Here is a 25,206-nt window from a genome sequence, read left to right on the forward strand (position 1 = left end):
GCAGTCCAACGGACTCTCAAGAGTCTTCTCCAACACCACAGTTCAAAAGCATCAATTCTTCAGCGCTCAGCTTTCTTCACAGTCCAACTCTCACATCCACACATCATGCAATATTTAATTAAAAGGAGTACAACTGTACTGTACCCAACTGCCTCTAGTAGACATATACGGCTGCCCAGACAGATGTCCATTCCCACCTTTCTCTGGGAAATCCCTCTTGTAACCACGTGGTCAAACAGACACGACCATCTCCCTAAAGCACCTCTGTCCCACTTGTTTTGGGCATCTGCTCCAAGCTCCCAATCACAACCGACCTTCTCCTATGATGTTTTATTGTTTTCATTTTTTGGCTGCACTGCACACCTTATGGGACCTTCGTTTCCCTACCAAGGATCAAACCCACATGTCCTGCACTGGAAGCACCGAGTTTTAACCACTGGAACGCCAGGGAAGTCTCTCCTACATTTTAAACTGGTACTTTTCCCTGGCTGGGAAACTATGATCCAGGAAACTGGTTGTGACGATGATCCAGCCACAAAGAGGAAACGATGCCGTGTATGAAAACAGCCTGCTGGGCCTGAAGTCTCTGGTTCCAGTTTCCTGGAGGCTCACGTGGATTCCTATGTGTCCACTACCTGCTCAGGAAACCCATCAGTCCCTTACGTAAGGTGGTTTGATCTGGCTTCAGTAGATAGCAACCCAAGGAATCCCAACAACTCTGCAGCCCCCACATAATCAATACAAGGGAAAATGCAGCAGATCCTACCTGGGGCGCTTTAGTGAGGAGGAGAGCAACTTCCGGATTATTGTGGTAGCGGGCAGTCTCCAGCGGAGTCCGGCCTGCCTAAGGAAAGGCACAGGGAAGACCAGTGAGTAGGGGACTCCAGCCGGGGACACGCACAAGCCAGCCGGGACAGTCACTTCTGGCAACATCTACTTGCCAGTTTACTTAGACACCCCTGACCCTTTTCATGTCAGGACGTGCTCACTGAAATGTCTGAAGATGGGCCCTCGGGGTTTGTAACCCACGGGGCTGCTGAGAGTAGGGGTCCCCTCGAGCCCACCCCCTCGGGCCCCAGGGGTCGTGGGGTCGGCACGCTGCAGCTCTTCCAGAGCGAGGCTGGGCGAGGCTGTGTGCTCTGAGTTCACAGGAGGTGAGGTGGCCACAACACACCGACCCCGAAAGGGGTGGGAACGGCTTTAGAAACCATGGCTGCAACTCCACTTACATTATTGACGATGGTCCCATCTGCTCCAGCTTCCAGCAAGATTTTAACCACCTTCTTGTGATTTAGGGCAGCAGCAATATGAAGTGCCGTGTCTCCAGCCTGGAATCCATCAGAAGAAAGCCGGCTAAACCCCATGGGATCGTGGCCCACAGCCCTCCAGCTTTTTATCCCATGACTTGGTGGTGGCTTTTCAAAGTTAAACTAAAATCTGCCTTAGACTGACAAGTGGCCCTTGGCTAAAGTGTTATGTGGTTCTTTTTATTATTTCTTTAAAATATTTCTTTTAACTCATACTTTATTTTTAAAATTATTTTACTGAAGTATAATTGATTTATAATGTATTAATTTCTACCATATAGCAATGTAATGTTATATACATTTTTATGTCCTTTTCTATTATGGTTTATCACAGGATATTGAATATAGTTCCCTGTGCTATAGAGTAGGATCTTGTTGTTTAAATGTGGTTCTTTTTTAAGAGATCTTGGGAACTGAATGAACTACACACAAATACCACATTCCTTTCTGAGTGGGATGCCAGAAATGACAGGACAGGATTAAGTGCAGGGGGACAAAGCAATGCTGGGCCTGGGATGTTGGGAATGGTAGGCCCTGACCTTACACAGAGGCAGGATCTCAGCCATGTATTTTAAATATTTCTTTTAACTCATACTTTTTAAAATTTTTACTTAAAAGGTAGCTCTGAACCCTGTCTGTCTGCCTGGCAGGGGATGGGCAGAGAACCCCTTAGTTTCTGAACTAGAATAAGCAGGAGCTTCTAAGGTAGCTACTTCTACAGGCCTCAGAGTAATAGCTCAGCCCTGCAGCCACCCTTAGGGATGTGAAAGGGCCACTGGGATCATCCTACAGGCCAGGGAGTTTTCTGTTTGGGTGGAGTCACTGAAGATAGCGCTCATTTAACACCAGCTGTTTTCAACTCCTTACCAAATTTAGCCAATAATTTATTTTTTACAAAAAACATTTCAGACAATCAAAGAAGGATATATGAACAGATGCAGCTTGGTGGGCTAATTCCAAATGCAAATATTGGTTTTAATTCCCAAACCAGATAACATAAATAAGTCAGATGCATACAGAAGTGAAATCACTCATTCATTCATTCCTGGCAGGTGATCAAGTATGCCGTTCTCAGGCCTCCTTCCCTGATGAGTAGACAGGGAAAGTGTTCATTTCATTCCTGAGTCACCTAGTTGTATGTTAGGGGAAGTTCTGGAGCTGTGGTTTCCAGTCTCCGCTGCTCACTGGAATCAGCTGGGACGCTTTATAAACTACTGACGCCAGCGTCCCACCCAGACATTGACTTAATTGGCCTGGAGCATGGATAGGGCATGCTGATTTTTCAAAGCTCCCAGGTGATTGAAATGCGCCTCCCAGGTTGAGAAGCACCAGCTGGTCAGGGCTGTGTTGTGGGTAATCTGACAAACTGGAGTCCACGGGGAGACTATAGAATGACAGACTTTAGCTATTAGGTCAGTGGTTCTCAATCCTGTCTGCACACTCAGGCATGGGATTTTCCAGGCAAGAATACTGGACTGGGTTGCCATTTCCTTCTCCAGGGGAACTTCCCGACCCAGGGATTGAACCCTGGTCTCCTATATTGCAAGAAGTCTCCTGCACTGCAGGCAGATTCTTGACTGACAGTCACCAGGGAAGCCCACACTTAGACCAGGAGCTTTAAAAAAATACTGTTTCCTGGACCTCAGCCCCAGATGTTCTGGTCATTTACGTTGGGGTGGGATTCAGGAATGGTATATTTAAATTCCCTTTTGATCCCAATATGCAGCCAGGGTCAGTAATCACCATTATAGGGTATTTTAAATCTGAATCATGATCTAATTTTTTAAATTTCAGATTTATGCACCCAAACTCAGAAAAGCCAAACAATGCATCAGTTAGGTATAGGTTTCAATAAGTAACAAGACAACTTTTAAAAATCCAAATGACTATTGAAAAATCACATTTCCACAGAACACTGTAATAACCACAGCTGTATTTCAAAACCCCACTGCACAGTGTAGTTACTGCCCATGCACCGAACTTTACAGAAACAAGAGACGCCATCAGCTCAGCTCACATAAAGGTGGTGGTGCAAGGAACAGAAATCATGACACCAAAAGCCCCATTCTTCCTTGTGGGTTTCATTTTTAAAAACCACACTAACAACAAAACCCACCCCCAGGATTTCCAAAAATGTTCACTACGCAAATGTGGTGATACGCACTGGAATGACAGAGCACGCTTTCTCCAGAACGCCAGATAAACCAGGGCCACAGGAAATCTGTGGTTCCTTCGAAGGCCAGCACTGGCCAAGTCCCATTCCGGGAGCAGGCACCACCTCCCAGCAACCTCTGTCCCCGCTGGCGCTAGCGCAGCTGCCTGTGAACCACGGGGAGATCACACGCACTGACCTGGTTCTTTTCATGGACAGAACAGAAAGCACTGAGGAGGAGCTTAATGATGGACAAGTGATTATAGCGTGCAGCAACGTGCAAACAGGTGTCGCCTGCCTGCGGACAGAAATCAAACTCTAAGCACGGTCTGAGCGGTTACAAAACATAACAGAAAATTAAAAGAAAATTATCATTTAAAAGCTAGCAGACTAGCATATATTCCTCACAGGGCAATGGCCTGAATGACAAGCATCTCCTTTATCATAGGTGCTCACTCCACGACTTGCAGCCCTTTCCTGTGTGCAGCTCTCTTTCCCACCACGCAGACTCGGTCTCAGGTTTCAGGTCCTGGATGCCTGCTGCCCAAGAGACCTTCGCCAAAACTAAGAGAGGCTCTGCCTAGCAGGCACTTACTAAGACTCCACTGACCCCTGCCTCTCCTACAACCCAAAGGCTCTGGATTACACTGCCTAAGATCGATAGCATTGCTTTGGATATGAGACTTTCCCCATCACAGATCCACCGTGGCTGAATGGACTAAGAAAGTGGGATGAGTTGCTGGATTTTAAGATTACATACGCTAAAAATATTCATAGTGCATCCCATTCTAGCAGTACCCCAGGATCCCATGGGGAGCAATGCAGCCTAGGAAGCTGATGAGGAAGCAATCACTGGGCATAAAAAAGGACTTCTCAGAAAAATTCAGGAGCAGGGTCTTCCTTGGTGGTCCCAGGCCAAACTGCTCCCAGAGAGAAAACAAGAGAACTGGAGACAATATTGTGACGTTTTGCGGCGCTCCCCTGACTTCTCATTTGAGCTCTAGTTCTGTCTAGAGATGGTGACACTTTAGCACAACCTTCTCCTCTGGATTAAGAGGGAACCAAGCTCAAAGCTGAAGTTCAGAGCATTCTCAGGACCGCTTTAGATAAGCCTGCCCCCAGTCAGGAAACCCCAGCTAAAAGTCCTTTTTTTTATGGCCACTGTGCACAGCCTGTAGGACTTGGTTCCCCAACCAGGGATCAAATCCGTGCCCCTTACAGTGGAAGCATAGAGTCCTAACGACTGGATCACCAGGGAAGTTGTCCAGCCAAAGTCATTTTTGAGAGAAGCCTCAGATTCTCTTGCCACGTGGCACAGGCTTCATGAAGGAAATGCAGTGTTCGTGGAGGGAAGGGGTATGCCCGTGGGACCTTTCAGGTCAGGAACCTCCAAGAACTATTGATCATCAGTTCATCCCAAGGATGCCTCAGGGACAGATTTGTAGATGCTGGGCATGGAGCATCAGACAGCCTCGCCAGTACAGCATCAGCCGGTATTTACTAAGAGTGCAACACTGTGTGGGCGGAGGCTTCCTGAAAACAATTACTCATTCTTAGACCTGCTTGCTAGACACCTGCTGTACAAAATGATAAAACAGACTGAGAGGCCGAGGAGCAAGGGGCGAGCGTGGGAGAAAAATCAGTGTTTCCGAGTGTTGATTTCTCTTCTCATTCCCCTAATGCAGAGGTCCCCAACCTCTGGGCCACGGACTGGTACCTCTTGTCAGATCAGTGGTGGCATTAAAGTGCACAATAAACGTAATGCACTTGAATCATCCCCAAACCATCCCCCAACCTTTCCCCCATCCGTGAAAAAACTGTCTTCCATGAAACCTGTCGCTTGAGCCAAAAAGATTGGGGACTGCTGCAAAAGGATCCTTTACGAATTAGCAACAAACGAATACTTTCTTGATAGTCCCCAAACCCCTTTTATTAACAAATTTTCGTTTTCTACACGTGAATACTCTAGTATGCTTTCATAATATAGGCAACGGAAGAGAGTGCAAGAGATGCTATTTTTGTTCACCCACGTTATTTTTGAGGTCGGCGCGGGAGCCGCCCAGCAGAAGGACACGGGTGCTCTGGGCATGGCTGTTCTGGCAGGCCAGGTGCAGAGCCGTGTTCCCCGCCTGGGAGAGAGGCAAACAGAGGGGGGCACATGTTAGCAACACCTCCTGCAGACCGGGCACGCTTGCAGGGGGCCAAGACTTACAGGAGAGTCACTGTTTACGCTCTCTGCTTTCTGCTCGGTGGACCCAGCTGGGGTGCTTCAGAGGCAAGAACATGTAATTGGGAATCCATACCAGCAGAAGAGTCACATGGGTCATAAAACCTTGGTTCCGAGCCCTGGCTCTGCCACTTACTGCTTGCAAGCTACTGGGGAATGCTCTTAATAAGCACCACTGTGAATTCCTCACCTGTAAAGTGGAGCATGACCCCTATGTGCTGAGACAATGAGGGTTGATTCGGAGTGCTGAGGAGACCATCTTCTTCATGGCAGAGTGCCGGGCACATGCACAAGGCTGTTCCTTTTAGTTATAAGAGGAACACGGAACAACTGTGGACAGCCTACCAATGGAGGTAAAACAGGCCGATTCCAGCAGGCCACAGTAACAGATTTAATTTGCAAGTCTCTTCCAAATCTTGGGTTTTCCTTGAAATATCAAAATTTAAACTATGGGCAACCAAGAGAGACCCTCTTGCTTTTGGGAGTCTACCTTCAAGGTCAAATGGCAATGAAAGGTCAGGATCACATACACAGCAATCTTGCAGAAAGACTTCATTGACAAGAAGAGAACTTTCTGAAACTAGGGGAATAAGGCCTGCAAGGCCGCTGATAACCCCTAGGAAAGTGACAAGAAAAGCAGGCAACATGATTTGGTGCAAGGATTCAGAAGATTAAACACATAAGCTCCGTGTTTGTTCTTTAAAAGCTGGGTCAGGCCTGCAGTTGTGGGCTCAGAGCTGTCAGCCTGTTTATGGCTTTTCCCTGGCCCAGTTCACTCCTCTTTGGATCATACGGCACTGTCTGCCCAGACTCAAGGATGATTTATATTCCTTACCTTTGAAAAGAAGCATGGGTTTTTAAAAATAGAGGAAAGCTGTGTGCTGCAGGGCCCCTTACCATCCTTCTCACGACCTTAGCTCTAACCAACCTGGGCAGGGTCTTTCTTTCCTCACTGCTACCTCCAGGAACTTGGTGAGTTCTGAGCCTGAGAGCTGAGTGAATTTGTTGGTTATCAAGCCTCGGGTGCAGGCTGGACTCAACTGGGGGACCCTTGCAACAGACCAGTGCACGGATGCAACGCAACGTCCCTGCCCCAGGGGGTGGGGCCAGGCTGTTCACGTGTAGGTGCTGAAAGGTCTGCATTCTGGGATGCATCCCTTCCCTGCTGCTAAGTCACGTCAGTCATGTCCAACTCTGCGTGACCCCATGGATGGCAGCCTACCAGGCTCCCCCGTCCCTGGGATTCTCCAGGCAAGAACACTGGAGTGGGTTGCCATTTCCTTCTCCATTGCGTGAAAAGTGAAAGTGAGGTCGCTCAGTCATGTCTGACACTTAGCGACCCCATGGACTGCAGCCCACCAGGCTTCTCCATCCATGGGATTTTCCAGGCAAGAGTACTAGGGTGGGGTGCCATTCCCTTCCCTAACTCTAGCAAAACCAAGACAGCTGGTCACCCCAGGCCTGTCATCATGTGGGTTTGGTTTTCTACCCTCTTCTCCCCACTGCTTTTTTTTTTTAAACTTTCCCAGGAGATTTTAAAGTGCAACCAGAGAAGCACGGCTAGCTTAGTCCTCCAAAACAAAGGGTCTGCCCACATTTTAAACACTCAATTCCCTGGCAGGGCTCAGGGCTCAGCTTAGTGTAATTCTCAGTACACATAGAGAAGGTTTTCTCAAAGCTGTTGGCCTCCCAGGAGTCACTTAAATATATGTTGAAAAAAAATATGTTAAATATATGTTGAAAAGAAATCTGATAGCTGTACAAATAAAATTTACTTTTGTCAATAAGAAAATATCGATCATGCTGAAAAGCATTTGGAGGAAGAAAATGAAAATACATGGGTTAGAATACAGATTATGGTATATCCACACAGTGGAGCATTACTCAGTGATCAAAAGGAATGCACTAATCATACATGTAATAACATGGAAGGCGCTCCAAACCAATGTGTAAAATGAAAGTGGACACAAAAGGCTGCAATGTCAAACCTGAAATTTAAAAAGCTGACCTGCTGTATACATAGCAGGCATTTTCCCACCCTGAGTAATGAGTACTGATTTCTAGATAGGGGCTGCTGTACTTGGCTGAGTAAGGACCTTTCTTATGCGATGGAATATTATCCAACCTTTAAAAAGAAAGAAATTCTGTCACTTGCAACAATATGGATGAACCTAGAGGGTGATACACCAAGTGAAATAAGTTAGACAGAAAGACAAATACTCTATCTTCTCACTTCTATGTGGAGTCTGGGGGAGGGGGAGGAAGATGGACTTGTAGAAACAGAGAGTAGAAAAGTGGCTGCCAGAAGCTGGAGTGAGAGGTGCAGGGGGATAAAGAGAGGTTGGTAAAAGGGTGTAAACTTATAGCTGTAAGATGAACAAGGTCTGTGACTCTAACGTGTAACATGGGGACTACAGCTGATAACGTGTGGTTCTACAGCTGTGTCTGTAGTCTACAGACTACACCTGATAACAGTCTTGTATAATTGAAATTTGCTAATTGTAGAACTTAAATGTTCTCTCACACAGACACAAAAAGGTAAATAAATGGGGGTGATCAATGTGTTCATTAACCCTTGGGAGCTATCAAATGATATTGTAGACTTTATAATCTTATAATTTTATTTGTGGGGGGAAAAGAAAAAAAGAGAAGGACCTTCTAGAGGCCTCCTAGAGTTTGAGTTGGTGAGCCTGTAAGTCCCTCTCCTGGGATGACACCTCACCTGTGCTGCTCTATCTAGAGAGAGAACTCGTGGCTCCCTACACAATTTGGGGGTGGACCCTTCAGGGGACAGGTGGCAGTGTGGTGAAGTGGATCCAGCTGGGATAATTCACAGCCCTAATTGTGTCACAAACGAATCACATGTCTTATAAGACTCAGGTGAGGCCCCCCATCCGTTAACTGGGAACCACCTACTTCGAGTTGGTATAAACTTACCAACTCCTGTTCTAGGCTATATCCCACCTGGAAGAAATGGAGAACCACCAGTCCTCTAGGCAGTGAGCCAGGCTTTTACTGGAGATGCCACAATACAGGGCCAGCTGCTTCCCGGAAGCCCTCGACCCACGAGGGAACCACGGGAAAACATCTCACCAGTCAGCACAGCACAGAGCTGTGTGCAGTCCCGGGAGCTAGAGAAACGCAGCCACCCGATAGGCAGGTCCCCACCCTGAGGGTCAATGGGCAGAAAAGAAACTGGATAACCCTAAGGGAGGGGATAAAAGAAGAGATGGTGGGCCCACCCTGCAAGCCCGGGAGGCACACGCCAAAGTCACCCAGAGAGACAACAGAGGCTGAGGCTGCTCTGGGGAGGCCCAAGACAGTGACAGGTGAGGAGCTTTCTGGAAAGTTCCTGAGGAGCGGAGGAGCAGGATGCAAAGGGACAAGACATCATGTCAGTCCGTTGTGAGGCTTTGGGGCTGATCCAGGGACATGGCAGGAAAAGACGAAGTGGAGAGTGGCAGAGGACAGCAAGGGAGAGGAGATGCTGTGGTCCTTTTCTGCCCCCTCAGGACGGGGCTGGCTCCCATGACCACAGTCTCATGGACCTACAGGAAAGCAGGGAGAGCCACAGCCCTAATGGGAGCACTCCAGCTCCAAGCTTTCAGTTGCACCAGGTTCCAAGGCCCCGAGCCCTAGTTCTGCTCGGCAAGAGGAAGATCCCTTAAAGAAGGCGGGCTGGGCTGTCCTCATTGTGACCAAGGGGGTCTCACACCTGCCGGACCTCACCTTGTTCTTGGCAAGCACGTTGGCTCCAGCTTTAACGAGCAGCTTGGCCGACTGGCTGAAACCGTGCCAGGATGCTTCGTGCAGGGCCGTGTTCCCGTCCTGGGGGGCACACAGGAGAGAGAGCCCCGTCACCCAAGCCTGATCCGTCTGCTCAGCGTCAGCACAGCGCAGGTTATTTTAAGGCCCACACAGGGGCCTCTCTTGGCTGGGGTTTCTCACCTAAACCACAGATCCCAAGGAGTGATCAGAGTGGCCAGTTTATTCATTCTCCCAGAATGGTACCTAAAAATGGTACCCCTCCAGATGCACTCTAGCTTTATGATGCACAGGGGATGACTTAAGGCATTAGGGCTTAAGTCTCTCTGGGAACTGGGGTGGTGAGAAAGGCTCCCACGCACCGCTCATGCTGAACAGAAAGCCGCATTGGGAGGCGTGGTGTCCCTCCCCCACCCAACTACACAGCCCCAGGGGCTGCCCTGCTCCACTCCTGGCCCCAGAGAGAACCCTGCAAAGATCAGGCAGATGGAGAGTCCAGCTTCAGAAGTTCCAGGGGCCCACAGGCGGACAAGTGGATTCCACAGCTTTTTTCTTTCTCCAAATCTGATCTCTCGAAGGTTAATCCAGAAACCTCAGGGCCCCAAACAAATGAGCAGGCACCGAGGACAGTGATTTATAAATATGGCAAAAAGAAAAAAAAAAAGGCAGTGATCTGTAAATATGGTAAACAGGTGTCCTCCATAGGTGACTTTTAAATAAAAATCAACCAATTCCACAGATCTTGTGTTTGCTTAACTTACTATTAAAAAAAGAAACATCAAGCGCAGTGAATTGAGTGGGGTGGGACCTAGAGGTAGGGTGAGGGAAAGGGAAGCACAGAGAAGAGGCAGCAATGCCCTCCCAGCTGTTTCAGGCCATTATATATATATATATATATATATTTAAGAAACAGTCTGGGGGCTTCCACTCAGACTCTCTGGATGTGGAGTCCCCCATCCAAGGCCTACACAGCTCATTACTTCCAGACTTTTCTTCTTCACCATTTATATTTCTGTGGTTGTTCACTGCTGTCACAGAAAAGAGGGAAGGGCTTTTGTAAATGTTCAGTTTGCTGGGAGATCAAATACTCTTTCAGAGGCACTCCGGGCTGATCTCCTCATGTTGAATCATGAGCAATAAGACTCAGGAATGACAATGTCTCACGCAATAGAAAATCCCCAGAGCACGTTCTCAGGCTGACACTATGCCCCCCCTTCCCTGCTCACCTTGTCCTGTCGGTCCAGAGCACAGCCCTCCTGGATGAGTGCCGCAACGACCTCGGTGTTCCCCACCACCGTGGCCCGGTGCAAGGCGGTCTGGTCCCCCTGCAGGCGGTGGGAAGGCAGGGACGGCGGTCAGCACTCGCCAGCCCCCCACCGCTTGCTCCCCTGCTTCACCGTTCAGTCACCGAGGGCCAGCTGGGCTCAGTGATCTAGTCAACAGATGGTGCGTGCCGGCAAGAACAGCGATGTTCACAAACTCAGTGCTGACCTTCAGCCTACCGCACAGCAACCCTGGCCACAGAGCTGACCTCTGGATGAGGGTCAGGCTCTCACCCGCCACCCCAGGGGATGGCAATGGGACTGTCACAACTGTGACGAGTGGGTCTGAAAGTCAGACTGTGGGCTGCTCAAGGTAACCAGCAATGCCTGGAACCTTTACTCTCTGCTGAGTCCTCTCGTTCCCCAGCGTCAGAGGACTCACTAGCCTACTCTCTCACTCAGCAGCACTCAGGACCCGGGAGTGGGTGGACTCCTTGATTGACTGGCCCTGGCCTAGAGCAAACAATGCAGGGGGATACGCCAGGACATCTGAGGAGGGACTCAGGGACTCAGGCTGTCACTGCACATCTCTAAGGCTCTTCCAACATCCCATGACAGCATCTTCACTGTTGGGGCGGCATCTGACCCCTTTCTCTGTGATCAGATTCCTGGGATGGCTGGCCTTCTCTTTCTCTGTCAGGGTGCCAAAGGGAAGCTGACTCCCCCTAACTGCAGTTGAGAGGACTAATATCCTAGAGGTAAGACAGTGAAGTCCGTAGCAAGAGATAGTCCTGAAGTCTCCGAGAATACATGTTATCTCTGACAGGCATTCAGGAAATCAAGTCCAGCCTGGGGTGTAAGCTTGAACGGGGAGATGGGTGAATGGTGTGGAAAATTCCTGGTGGGATGGAAAGGGAGTGGGGCAAGGGGGTCAGGAGATGTGTGCTGTGCAAGCCTTGGGGGATACCTGTCACCTCGCTGGACTTCAAGTTCTTCCTCTGTGAAAGCAGGCAAGGTCCCTCCCTTCCCTTCTTGGGGTCTATGATCTGGGTGGCAAGAATTTTGCATGAACAATTTTCTGGTGGAACCTAGGAGGGGCAAAGAACATGCTTCGGAGTAGTCCTGCTTCTTAGCCCAAGAGAGGAGAGACCAACTAGAACACGGAGGCTTTTTAAAGAAGGGTGCACTGCTACCTATAAATAGCCTTCATCAAATACTGATTCTACTTATATCCCTGGGATCTGTAACAAATGACAATGCACTTTAAAAGCACTTAATCTGAAAAAAAAGTTCTGGAGAGAGACCACGGTGATGTTTGCATAACAATGCAAATGTACTTAATGCCAAAGAACTGTGCCCTTAAAAATGGTTAAAACGGTCAATTTTATGTTATGTATAGATCATCACAATAAAAAGCACTTACTCCTACTTAAAAACCAAATTCACATTCTTAAAATTAAAAAAAAAACACTCCCTTTAAAAAATTCATGAGGGGAAATAATATTTTCCTCTTTAAACTTTTTCTTTCCAATTTTTTACATATACAATTTCTAGCATCATAAAATGGCTATTAAATGTCTAAGCTGTACTAATATACCAGGAACGGGATGGGACTGTCCATGTCTCAGAAGCTTTTCTTTCTCTCCCTTCTGTTGAATCTAAGAGATTTCTTCCTGGTTGGGTCAGGAGGGTAGAGGTAATCATTAGCATGACTCCATCCACTGTCCGTGCCTTCTGTCATCAACCCTCCCCTCAGCATCCTATGCTATGATTCCCATTACAAAGTAGGTTTAGCCTTGCTTTTCTTCTCACTCACCTGTCCAAGACCACTTACTCAAAGAGGACCCTTTCTATGTGCCATGTCGTCAAAAGAATACGGCCACTGGATCGGTGGTTACAGGAGGTGGGCAAAGCCATTACATATCTTTCTCAAACAACTTAGGAAGTGTTTCCAGATGAGGTGTACTTAAGGCCCAAACAGATAATCATGAAAAACTGCCCAGTCTCAATTTTTTTTTTTAATTAATTAATTTGGGGGGCAGTGCTGAGTCTTTGCTGTTGCGAGGGCTTTTCTCTAGTTGAGCGTGCAGGCTTCAGTAGCTGCAACTTCTGGGCTCCAAAGCACAGGCTTATTTGCTCCATGGCATGTGGGATCTTCCTGGACCAGGGATCGAATCTGTGTCTCCTGTACACTGGCAGGTAGATTCTTTACCACTGAGCCACCGGGAAAGCCCCAGTCTCAATTTTTGAAAACTTCTGTAAGAATCTTCAAGACTGCGTGTTTCCCTATCAGCGTCATGATGGGTTTTCCCAAAATGGACCTCAAGTGTAATTTATTGTTATTGACCTGATGAGAAAGGAGGTGCCCTGTTCTCAGCCACAAAGGTAAGGCTGCAGCCCCCTTCTTCAGAGTAAACACCGACTTGGTCAGATTTCTAGTTGTTAGAGGCCTTTAACCATTCCTACACACTGCGGGCGCACTAACCTGCACTCCTTGGCCCAATTAGAACAACCCCTTTACGTAACCAAACGTAACCATTTTGTTGTTCATAAAGTGTGGGTCGTGTTGGCGGCCTGGCTTCAGATCAAATGTTTTACTGTGCTTCATGGGCTGCCACTAAATCATGAGCTGAGGCAACTTTGAAGCCAGAACACCACTGTGATTTATTACTTGCTTTTCGCATGAATCTCCTGTACTTGCTTCTGTGGGGATAATTTTCCTTTGTGAAACTCGAACTCAACGTAGGAAGCTAAATCTCAATTCTAGTTCAGCCCTTAACAGTAGATTGCCAGATGGATGAACAGGACTCAGGAGACCTGGCGGCCTGGGCGAGGCTGTGGTGGGAGCCCCGTGGTCCTTGTGCTCCTGGCACAGGTGTCTCCGGCGGGCCCCTTCTCCTGGGCCTGCCCATCTCCAGGACACAGCCGCCCCTCCATCTTCACGCTTCTCGGTTAGAGACGCACTCAGAGCCTGGGTCCTTGCCTCATCCGTTGGATGTACAGGGCAGTGAAGGCCAGAGCCAGCCATTCCCCACCCAGCAAGGCCCTCAAGAGGGACCATGAGCTCGGCTCACATGAGGTGGGGTGGTTCTGGGTTTCTCTGGCACATAAAAACCAGCCACCGAGAGACAGGAATACGTAAGTCAAGGGCCACCTCGGGCTGTCTCAGATCTACTATTCCCCAGAACGTGACATAAATGAACAGCTAAGACCCTTTACTGCAACAGGGTCAATGACCTGCGAATCAATTCTTCCTCCTATAAAACTAAAACTTCCTTTGGAAATAAAAGTATTATTTCAAAAGTATACTTTCTACACAACAGAGACTCACAGACCTAGAGAATGAACTTGTGGTTGCCAGCGGGGGAAGGACGGGAGGAAGGGATAGTTAGGGAGCTGGGACGGACATGTACACACGGCTGTATTTTAAATGGATAACCAAGAAGGACCTACTGTGTAGCACAGGGAACTCAGCTCAACGTCATGTGGCAGCCTGGATGGGAGGGGGGTTTGGGGGAGAATGGATACATGTCTATCTATGGCTGAGTCCCTTCACTCTTCACCTGAAACTATCACATTGTTAATTGGCTAAACCCCAATACAAAATAAAAAGTTAAAAGGAAGTATACTTTTCAAATACTGAAACAAAATGTGCCTCTATACATACTTAATAACAGACCTAAGCAGCAACTTAGATATAATCTTTATTTCTCTATGATTTAAAGATCAACCATGAAATTCTGAAATTTTGGAGAAAAAAAAAAAGCTGGGAGAAATTTGGCACCTTCAACAGCATTTATTCATTATCTATTCAGTGATTATTTACTGACTTTCTACTACACTCCAAGCACTGTGGCATCTAATTCCCTCATTTTATTGATTGAAAAGCCAAGGTCCAGTGCAGTTCAGTGCCTAGCTTAGAATAACCAGCTGATTCAGGGTAGCACAGTTGGGACAGGGGTCTCCCAGGTGGCAACAGTGGTAAAGAACCCATCTGCCAATGCAGGGGATATAAGAAATGCAGGTTCGATCCCTGGGTTGGGAAGGACCCCTGGAGAAGGGAATGGCAACCCACTCTGGTATTCTTGCTTGGAGAATCCCATGGACAGAGGAGCCTGGTGGGCTACAGCCCATAGGGTCGCAAAGAGTTGGACACGACTGAGGAGACTTAGCACAAATGTACCCACAGTTGAGGCAGAATTCAAATTGTCAAGGCTTTTTGTGCTTGCCTCATGCTGTTTATAGGAGAAGGCAATGGCAACCCACTCCAGTACTCTTGCCTGGAAAATCCCATGGACGGAGGAGCCTGGTGGGCTGCAGTCCATGGGGTCGCACAGAGTCGGACACGACTGAAGCAACTTCACTTTCACTTTTCACTTTCCTGCATTGGAGAAGGAAATGGCAACCCACTCCAGTGTTCTTGCCTGGAGAATCCCAGGGATGGGGGAGCCTGCCGTCTATGGGGTCGCACAGAGTCGGACACGACTGAAGTGACTTAGCAACAGTAGCAGCATGCTGTTTATAACCTGTGAAGTCAATTAACCTTAAACAGGTCTTTAAAACAATTAGATGCTTCTGGGGGATGGGGCTGCCTGTTTATGGCATCATCAAGCAAAGTACTTTAGCCCAATGCCTTGGCAAGTATAGCACCTGAAAAGTATTTGTTGAATGATTAACTACAAAGAAGCAGAAGAAAAACGCTGAAGCTGGAACTTGAAAACCCAGCAAACTCGTAGTTTGGCACTTTAATTTGGAACATGCACATCATGTTCCAGAGTGACTGCAAAGGGACTTGTCTGCAAAGTGCATGAACTGCCAGCTCTCCATTTTTCTAGGACATCAGTGTTTCTTACGTAGAGATTTTAAAAGGTTTGCAACCACTGAGGTCTAACACTTGGTTCCGAAATACGTGTTCTCTCCTACATGGTGAAAAAGAGTGAGCACAGTGTGGGCAGATTCCAAAGCCAAGCTCATAGAAGAAACCCCCGTCATGCAAGGGCAGCCCCTGCCCCTCTTCAGGAGGAATCCCTCCCAGGTGGCACAGGCAGCCATACTGCAAGGAAGCTCAAGACAGGGTAGGTGCACGAAACAACTGCTGACCTCTTTTTCTCTCTCTGATCTTCTGGGGTTCTTCCTAGCCTGTCTTCTCTGGTTTTTCTTATTTTTCTCTTCCTTCGTGCCTTTTCCCGTGGCCACGGGGTCCTGGACTATTTCTGAGGTGGGGGCTGTGTGATGGCTCATAGACCAATCAGAGATGGCGTTAGTGCTCCAATGAGCGTTGACAGGGTTGGCAGGAAGCAAGAGGGAATTTGCTCCTGGAGTTCCATATTCTAAAGAACTGGTTTCCACAGGTTCAAATTCATAATAATCCCACTCCAGGGCACTGGAGGTCATTCTTCAACTAATTCTCAGTCTTTACCATGATACAAAGCACAGTATCTGTAGAACATGAAGTTAGGAGTAAATTCTTCAAAACATTAACATTCTCTATTGTTACCCATCACCCAAGACAGGTAACTTCTGAAATTTTTTTTTCCAATACTTAATCTCCCAGCTTCTTTATTTATTTATTTTTTTTATTATTTTTTGCTCGTGCCTCATGGCTTGCAGGATCTTAGTTCCCTGATCAGAGACTGAACCTGGGCCGTGGCAGTGAAAGCACTGAGTCCTAACCACTGGACCACCAGGGGATTCCCATTCCCAGCTTCTTTAAAGACTATCTGTAAGGAGTTTTCTTCCTCGAATTCCTGCATGGGTTTCAAGGCTGATCAACAAGCAGAGTAAATACACAGAAGACATACATGAACCATATTATGACAAATCATTACTTCAGAACTAGTGAGAGTCAAGAAACCTCCACTTCCAGCTGTTTTTACACTGTTTCGTTGTTGTGTGTGCACTTTCGTTTTAAACTGAGAGAAACAATATATGCATTGTCTATGGCAAGGGAAAGATGCAAAATATAAAAATAATTTCAATAAATAAAGAGTACCCCTCTAATGGTAGAGCTGGCTTTCCTTCTGCTGACCTGTACCCCTTTGGCTACCCTGTGAGAACTCCTGACTAGTTTACTTCCTATCTTGCCTGATATAAACAGCAGTAGTTCTGGAAAGTTGCATAGCTCTTGCTGCAGAACACGTGATACCTGGAGCTCAGGACCTGAGGCAAGAGTGCTGGGTCACGATGGGTTCGCACCCTGGTATTACTGCAGCCTTGCCACCAAGGCAGCAAGGGCTTTAATTATGCAGAGAAGAGCAGATGCTGCCCAACATATTTGCACCAACAATTCAATGCCCTGCCTTTCCTGTGGTCAGAATCTCTTCCCTCTCCCTGTATTTTTGCTCCTGTCATGTAAGGATAAGATATAATCAGGTATGTTATGATGGCTAAGGTGCTGGGAAAGAAAAAAGTGTATTGTGACCTGGGGTGGAAATCAACAGCTTAAAGCTAGGTCAGCATCTTTTGAAAATAACATCCTTGATGACTCAACAGGTTCCAAATATAACCAGAAATTTCTGAATGACACTGACAGCCTTCTGCCCATGGATATGACACATTTAGTTATTGCTTTGTGAATGCTGTCCTTCTCAACTTGTGTGTTTGCCAAGTTTTCAGACATTACACAGGGACTCAAGACTAGAAGCACTTTGGTGACCCACACTCTAGCCCAACAGAGGGTCTGAACTTTGATAACATTCAGTAAGCACAGTGATTAAAGGTGACTCTGAAAGGGGTTTATGAGTACAAAGTCTCCAAGACTCTATGTTCCTCATAAAAGTTCTTACCTCTTCGAGTTCTACTGTACAAATCACAGCCAGAGTTAGAAACTTTTCAAAAAGAGTTTCCAATCAGATTATCATTAGGACATTTTCCTAATAGCCCACTGGAGAACAATTTACATAGTCTTTCCCACATCCCCTTCTTAGAGAATCTAGCCTGCCCAAAAACCCAACAGGGCTACCCCCTACACTACATGACTCCATGCCAGCCACTGCTGATTTACTCAGGAATGGATTTCTGAACCCAAAAGAGCCAAGCAGAATCTCTTTCTAGGTAATCGGACTGAAGAAACTCAGAGAATGACTCTCAATCATGGCAGAGCACCAGACTGAATCTTTCTGGAGGCGTCGTTTTTCTCAGATTACACAAGATCAATGTTCTGTTTTTTTCTTTAAATAGGTCCTTTTAAACTAAATGTATACTAAGAGAAATCAAGGCAAGAAAAGACAAAAATTTAAGTTTTTAAGCTTCATCTTTTTCTCCAGTGGTAAGTTTGATCAATGACACATTTCCAGCAAGACTTGCCCAAATCTGTGTGCATGAGTGCATGCGTGTGTAGTGTGCTCCTTCATACTGAGACAAGGAAACAGGCAAAACACCCTTCAAGGCCCTGCACTTGAATAATAATAGATAGGAAATAATAATACTCGATAGGAACTATGATGGGAAAACCAAACCACGCTTGCTACTGAGAATGGGTCCCAGAGCAGGGCTTCAAGAGGAAGTTCTTCCCACCAAGGTGGAGCTCAAAAGTGCTGGAGAGCAACAACTACTGTCCCTCCCCCACCTCACAGCTAGGTACACGTTGTGGGATTCTATGCAGACAAGCCCGGTTGACAGCCATCCCCCAACAGAATGATGGCTTCTACTCACATCATCCTGGACATCGAGGTCACAGCCAGCCTTCAGCAAGATCTGGACCACAGAAAGATGGCCCTTATTGGCAGCAAGATGCAGGGGCGTCCGGCCATGCTGTTAATGCAGAGCAAACATTGATTTCAGAACGAGGCATCAAAAGAGCAAGGTTTCCACAGCAGTGTTCCTCCCCCGCCTTTTGGCAAGCGATGCTTAGATTTACTCAGAATTCAAGTTTGTCTCAGGTAACCTTGGCTATTGGCATTATGAGTTATGAACAAGATATGGTCAAAATGTGAAGATTTCCTTTAGTGCATAATTTCTACTCCTATTCATCCAACAGGCAAGTAGAAAGGTGAGGGCTTTCATGTCTTCTCTGATTTCCCCACTGGTGTGATAGTCAGGGTTGGTGACATGGCCACAGTGTATCTGATGCGGCAAGAGATGGAAGAGCAGCAGTGTCAAGCTACTTAGCCCCAGAGACGTCTGGCTAGTAATTCCTCAAAATTTAAACTGCTGGACAAACCATTAGAACAGATTCTCTCCTTTGTAAAACAAATTTAAAAATTTTTTAATTACAAAGTACTTCAACCATTCAAAAATATGAATAATATTTGAAAATGCACATACCCACCATTAACTTTAAGAGAAAACTAAAGAAACCGGACCCGGGTTCGATCCCTTGGGTTGATTGAAGATCCCTTGGAAAAGGAAATGGCAACCCACTTCCGTATTCTTGCCTGGGAAATTCTGTGGACAGAGGAGCCTGGTGGGCTGCAGTCCATGGGGTGGCCAAGAGTCAGATGCAACGGAGCGACTAACACCTTCACTGTCACCAAGCACTTTAAGAAAAAACTAAAGAAACCAAAGGTGTTCCTTGTGAATCCCTCCCATATCTCATTTCCCCTCACCCCCTAGGTAACCAATCAATTTGGAATTCATCGTTTCTTTGCGTGTTACTATACATTACTACATGTTTGTAACCATGCACAATAGATAAAAATTGTTTTGCTTGTCTTCAAACCTTACATAAATGGTATTAAACTAAACAATGTCATTTAGCAATTTTGGGGATCCGACATTCTATTTTTTATTTTAAAAAATATTGTCACATTATTCACTCATTCTGTCACTGGTGAGCTCCAGGCTGTTCCCAGGGGGTGACAGAACACGTGTGCTCCTGTGCACCTGAGTGGGTGCCTTCTCAGCCCTGCTGGTGGGTCATAGAGATGACTGTCCCCTGCCAGGGGCTCCTGAGCTATGACACTGAGGCTCACACCCAGAACAGCACTCTTCAGAGTAAGTCAATTCCTATCTGGAAAACTGACCTTGCCAAGCTCCAAATTCTGCAACTTCTAAAGGAGACATTATGCTCTCTTTGCTTTCTCCCTCAGGTTCACGGTGAAGAAATGTTTCCAAACAGCATTTAACCACAGACCCCACCTATACAGAAACACTCCTGGAGGAATAAGGGTTTCATATGGCCTGAGTCCTTTTTTGCATCTCGACAGAGCTTCCCAAAGCCCTTTACTGATATTCTAGCAGGATAAACACATTTGTGTTCTCGACAAGGGCCAGTTTGCCGAGGGTAACTAGCCTTGCAGAAAAACAGAGATAGTAGACAATAAAGGATTTTAATTTCAACCTGTGAAATGCAATCAAAGCATTAGAATGATTCTGGAAAGAAAGAGGTCAGAGCTCACGTTAAAATTAGAATTCTTAATTGAGAAAAAAGTTTCTCCCAAGAAAAGAGGCTATAAAAAGCCTTCATAAAAAGGCAGCATTGGAGATAAGATGAAGGCGTGACCTTCCTCAGCTGGTGATTATGTTCTATACGGGCTGGTTAACCTTGATTCCTCCGACGAACTGTCCACAGCTGATCTGCTGCTGCTACTGCTGCTAAGTCACTTCAGTCGTGTCCAACTCTGTGTGACCCCATAGACGGCAGCCCACCAGGCTCCCCCGTCCCTGGGATTCTCCAGGCAAGAACACTGGAGTGGGTTGCCATTTCTTTCTCCAATGCATGAAAGTGAAAAGTGAAATGGAAGTCGCTCAGTCATGTCCGACTCTTTGCGACCCCATGGACTGCAGCCTACCAGGCTCCTCCATCCATGGGATTCGCCAGGTAAGAGTACTGGAGTGGGGAGCCATTGCCCTCTCCCCACAGTTGATCAGATGAAGCCAAATAGCCTGGTTCCCCTCGCTGACCTGGCCCCAGGCTCCTCCTACCACGTGTCCTTGTCCAGGACATCCGATTAGAGACCTTCACAAAGTTTCTGGGGTATTCTGAGCAAAGGGAAGCCCATCACAATTATAAGGAGAAAGATGTGTGCGGTGAGGAAGACTGACAAGATGGCAGGATACAGTGTTTCTGAGCATCTGGAAAGTGCAGACCATGACCAGAGGAGCTGCCCTGAGAGAGGCTGGGAAGGAGGCCACAGGCTGAGGGGTCAATGAGAGTCAGGTCAGGGGAGCCCTGAGGAACATCCTTGTCAGCAACCAGGGATTACTGCGTGGACGCTGAAGCCCAAGGAGGCAAAAGGGATTGTCCAAGTGAACACGAATAATCAGAAGGCCAGAGAAGGAAACATGGATGCGGTTTAAAACCAGATCACGTCTGGAGGGTGCTTTAGAAACTATAAGGTGTTAACAGAATGGCCCTGGACTAGAGGCACCTTCCTCATCCAAGGTCAGCAGAGTGCCCTCTCCAAAAAAGGAAAGGCCAGAGGCGCTGGAGCTCAACAAGCATGGTTCATATCCCAACTCTGACTAGTAATACCTGGTTTATTTTGTGTTGGCCACTCTCCTAAGCCCGTTTACTCATCTGAAATAGGAACAGTCTCCACTAACCACTGAGATAGGATAAGCGAGGCAACACCCAGCATCCATCACGGGTGTCCTTCCCTCGGTCTCAGCCCTCACCCCCAAAGACCCCCAACTGCTGCCCCTCCTCACCTTTTTCTTGGTGAGATCTTGTGAATGGCACAGACATGGGTAAAGAGCTGGATCTCGGGTGCCCTAGGTAACCAAGTGGGCCTTCGCTGGAGGGTTGACCTTCCCACCAGCTAGATCTCATCCACGGCCATTTTTGAAATACAGTCAAAGGTCTCTAGTCTCCATGTCTCTCGGGAAGGACCTTCTTTATGGGGAACACCCTCCTTCTGTTCCCCAAGAAGAAATGGCCCCAGCTGCCTTCTCCACGCCCACAGCACTTCAGCTCCCCCCAGGAAACCACCAATCCTGTGCTGACTGAACTTCCAACTAGGCCGTGATCTCCCCGTGGGCAGAACTGCACCACAATGAGAAGCCTGGCACTGCAACTCGAGAGTAGCCCCTGCTCACACAACAAGAGAAAGCCTGTGTGCCACAATGAAGAAAAAATAAAATAAAAATAGATAATGACTTCACTAAAAATCTGGAACATAAAAGCAAAGCATTCGCAGTTCTCCCACCCCATACAATGATTTGTCACTTTTATCCTTACTTTTCCACTGCATCTTTTCTATTGGTGCTTTTGCGGTTACATTCACAGGTCACATGAAACTAGCTTGCTTGTGCATTAATATTATGCCTTAAACCAGTGGTCTTCAAACTTCATAGGGCAGCAGAGGCTTGTTAAAGACAGCTATCTGGGCCCCATTAAAGGGTTTCTGATTTTGTAGATCTGGGGTGGAGACTGACAATTTGTATTTCTAACAAGCTCCTGTAACTAAAGGGCCTCTTGATGAGGGTGAAAGACGAGAGTGAAAAAGCTAGCTTAAAACTCAACATTCAAAAAAAGAAGACTATGGCATCCGGTCCCATCACTTCATGGCAAATAGATGGGGAAAAAGTGGAAACAGTGGCAGATTTTATTTTCTTGGGTTCCAAAATCACTGCAGATGGTAACTGCAGCCATGAAATTAAAAGACACTTGCTCCTTGGAAGGAAAGCTATGGCCATCCTAGACAGCATATTAAAAAGCAGACATGACTTTGCTGACAAAGGTCCGTCTAGTCAAAGCTATAGTTTTTCTAGTAGTCATGTATGGATGTTAGAACTGGACCATAAAGAAGGCTGAAAGTGAAAAAGTCAAAGTGTTAGTCACTCGGTCCTATCTGACTCTTTTGCAACCCCATGGACAGTAGCCCACCAGGCTCCTCTATTCATGGGATTCTCCAGGCAAGAATACTGGAGTGGGTTGCCATTCCCTTCTCCAGGGGATCTTCCTGACCCAGGGATAGAACGTGGGTCTCCTGCATTGCAGGCTGATTCCTTACCATATGAGCCACCAAAAGAAGGCTGAACACCAAAGAACTGATGCTTTTGAACTGTGGTGCTGGAGAAGACTCTTGAGACAGCAAGGACGTCAAACCAGTCAATCCAAAAGGAAATCAACCCTGACTATTCATTGGAAGAACTGATGCTGAAGCTGAAGCTCCAATACTTTGGCTACCTGATGCAAAGAGCTGACTCACTGGAAAAAGACCCTGATGCTGGGAAAGATTGAGGGCAGGAGGAGAAGTGGGTGACAGAGGATGAGATGGTTGGATGGCATCACCGAATCAATGGGCATGAGTTTGAGCAAACTCCAGGAGATAGTGAAGGACAGGGAAGCAGTCCATGGGGTCACAAAGAATTGGACACAACTCAGTAACTGAACAACAAACAAAAACAAGCTCCAGGAGAAGCAGATGCTGCTAGTATTAGGACCACATTTTTCGAGCTATAACATAAATGATGGGTTTTCAACACTGTTGCACCATAGACTCACCTGAAAATATTTTTTAAATCTCAAATTCTACCCCCAGATTCCATCAAGCTAGGGTGGGGTCTCAGCGTGGGTGTTTTAGAAGTTCCTCGTAACAAACGTGCACTTGGAGATTATAAATCCCTCCTTGAAGGCTTTAGCTGTGCAGGTTCTCCAACCTGCCCTGGGGTCAGGACCAGCCATCTGAGACCAGTGGGGTAGGGGCTGCAGGACCCTGCAAGGCAGCACATCTCCCTGATCCGACCAGGGAAGGGCAGAGGCTTGGAGCCACTCGCTTTCAGGGAAGTGAACAGCAAAGGGCCTAGAGACATTGCCAGGCAACAACCACAGAAAAAGTGGCCTCACTGTCAACAACGCAGGTCTGGGTGCTGCTTTCTTCTGGCAGGTTGAGCCCCGTGGGTCCTGATTTCTAGCAGAATTGCTGCACAGGAACATCAGAGTGACTCGCGATCCAGCAGGTGACCCATAAATTATACTCACAGGTATCATAAAGAGAGCTCTGAACGATAAGTCTCTGCTGCTCATTTGGAAGAACCTAACTCCCAGCTAGAGGTGGGAGAGCTATTTTACACAGCTAGTGGGAAGCTGCTAGAGAGCACAGGGAGCTCAGCTTGGTGCTTTGTGATGACCTCGAGGCGTGGGGTGGGGTGGGAGGGAGGTCCAAGAGAGAGGGGATGTATGTATACATATGGCTGGTTCACTTCATTGTACAGCAGAAACTAACACAACGTGCGCGCTAAGTAGCTTCAGTCGTGTCTGACTTTTTTCGACCCCATGGTTCCTCTGTTCATGGGATTCTCCAGGCAAGAATACTGGAGTGGATTGCCATGCACTCTTCAGGGGAACTTCCACACCCAGGGATCAAACCCGCATCTCTTATGTCTCCTGCATTGGCAGCTACCTGGAAAGCTTCAACTAATACAACATTGTAAAGCCATTATATTTCCAGTTTAAAAAATAAATAAAATTAAATTGCAGGGGAAAAAAAGACTCTCTCTTCATACAGACTCCATGGTGCCCAGGAATGCTGGGTCACAACCCTGGTCACTCATTACTCCAGCCAGGACCTGGAGATTGGTTCACAGCTCCTCTCTCCTGCTTGCTGCTGCTGCTGCTAAGTCGCTTCAGTCCTGTCCGACTCTGTGCTACCCCATAGACGGCAGCTCACCAGGCTCCTCCATCCATGGGATTTTCCAGGCAAGCATACTGGAGTGGGGTGCCATTGCCTTCTCCAACTAAAGGGCCAGCCTTTCGCACAAACAACACTTGTCCCACGAACACCTGCTCCGTGGATGCCTGCCCCATGGATGCTGAGCCTCGACTCTTCAAGGCGGCCACCTGGTCTAAGAGAGCGGACCCAAGAAGTGAGAAGGAGCTTAGCCATTCTCGGAACACTTTGTCTTTGTTGAATGATACACTTTTGCTCAAGATCACAACAGACCCATGGGGCAAAGGGAAGCTAAAGTAATTGAGGCTCATGAGCTCAAAGAAATAAAACAACTGAACATTCTTAACCGGGGATTGTTACAAGCAGGGCCGTTGCAGAGACGCGACCCACGTGGGGGGAAGCAGTTTGACAAGAAGCATTTAGGTAAAACCTAAATCAGTGTAATAATGTCAAAGTGACAACACTTCCTTTCTTCAGATCCTGAGAAATATAATAGGTCAGAGTCATGCAGTCTTTTTTGAGGCAAATAAAGTCTGTTTGTATTACCTGAAGCTTTAAGGAATGAATAGAAAATAGGAAAGAGAGAGATGGGGAGCAAGAAAGTGGTAACGTTGGTGAAGTAAGAGTGGCACATATCTTAGAAACAATATAATATTCAGATTGAAAAGAGTCTCTGAGAGTTTAATTTGGATGAAGGTAGTAAGGCTTGTAGATGGTCAGTGATTTTCAAGAGCTAAAATGTTACTTGTGGCAGAACAAATAATAGCTAGGATCCTGGCCATTTGGCCCAGCCATTTAGGTTTTTTTTGTTGTTTTTTTTTTGGATTGTTTTTTAACTGTTTGGGTTTTTTCTGTCCTCCCCCCACGCCCGGTTACACAGCACAGCATGTGGGATGTTAGTTCTCTGACCAGGGATTGAACCTGAGCCCCTTCATTGGAA

General features: G+C 47.0%; 1 protein-coding gene across 10 annotated transcripts in view; it reads right to left on the reverse strand.

Moving 5' to 3' along the window:
• Positions 1–25,206, reverse strand: part of ANKRD6 (ankyrin repeat domain 6) — a 183,818-nt gene that overhangs the window by 20,581 nt on the left and 138,031 nt on the right. For 3 of the 10 annotated variants that reach the window (XM_055535494.1, XM_055535489.1, XM_055535488.1), the window contains exons 2-9: positions 18,367–18,465; positions 15,814–16,152; positions 10,678–10,776; positions 9,416–9,514; positions 5,490–5,588; positions 3,659–3,757; positions 1,230–1,328; positions 767–844 (exon numbers count right to left, since the gene is read on the reverse strand). In XM_055535494.1, the coding sequence (XP_055391469.1) occupies positions 767–844; positions 1,230–1,328; positions 3,659–3,757; positions 5,490–5,588; positions 9,416–9,514; positions 10,678–10,776; positions 15,814–16,107 (867 nt within the window). In that variant the 5' untranslated portion in view covers positions 16,108–16,152; positions 18,367–18,465. The remainder of the gene's footprint in view (positions 1–766; positions 845–1,229; positions 1,329–3,658; positions 3,758–5,489; positions 5,589–9,415; positions 9,515–10,677; positions 10,777–15,813; positions 16,153–18,366; positions 18,466–25,206) is intronic. The other 7 variants (XM_055535496.1, XM_055535492.1, XM_055535490.1 and 4 more) reach the window with 5 other exon arrangements.

This window comes from Bubalus kerabau, chromosome 9 (assembly GCF_029407905.1).
Source record: "Bubalus kerabau isolate K-KA32 ecotype Philippines breed swamp buffalo chromosome 9, PCC_UOA_SB_1v2, whole genome shotgun sequence".
Classification (NCBI taxonomy): Eukaryota; Metazoa; Chordata; class Mammalia; order Artiodactyla; family Bovidae; genus Bubalus; species Bubalus kerabau.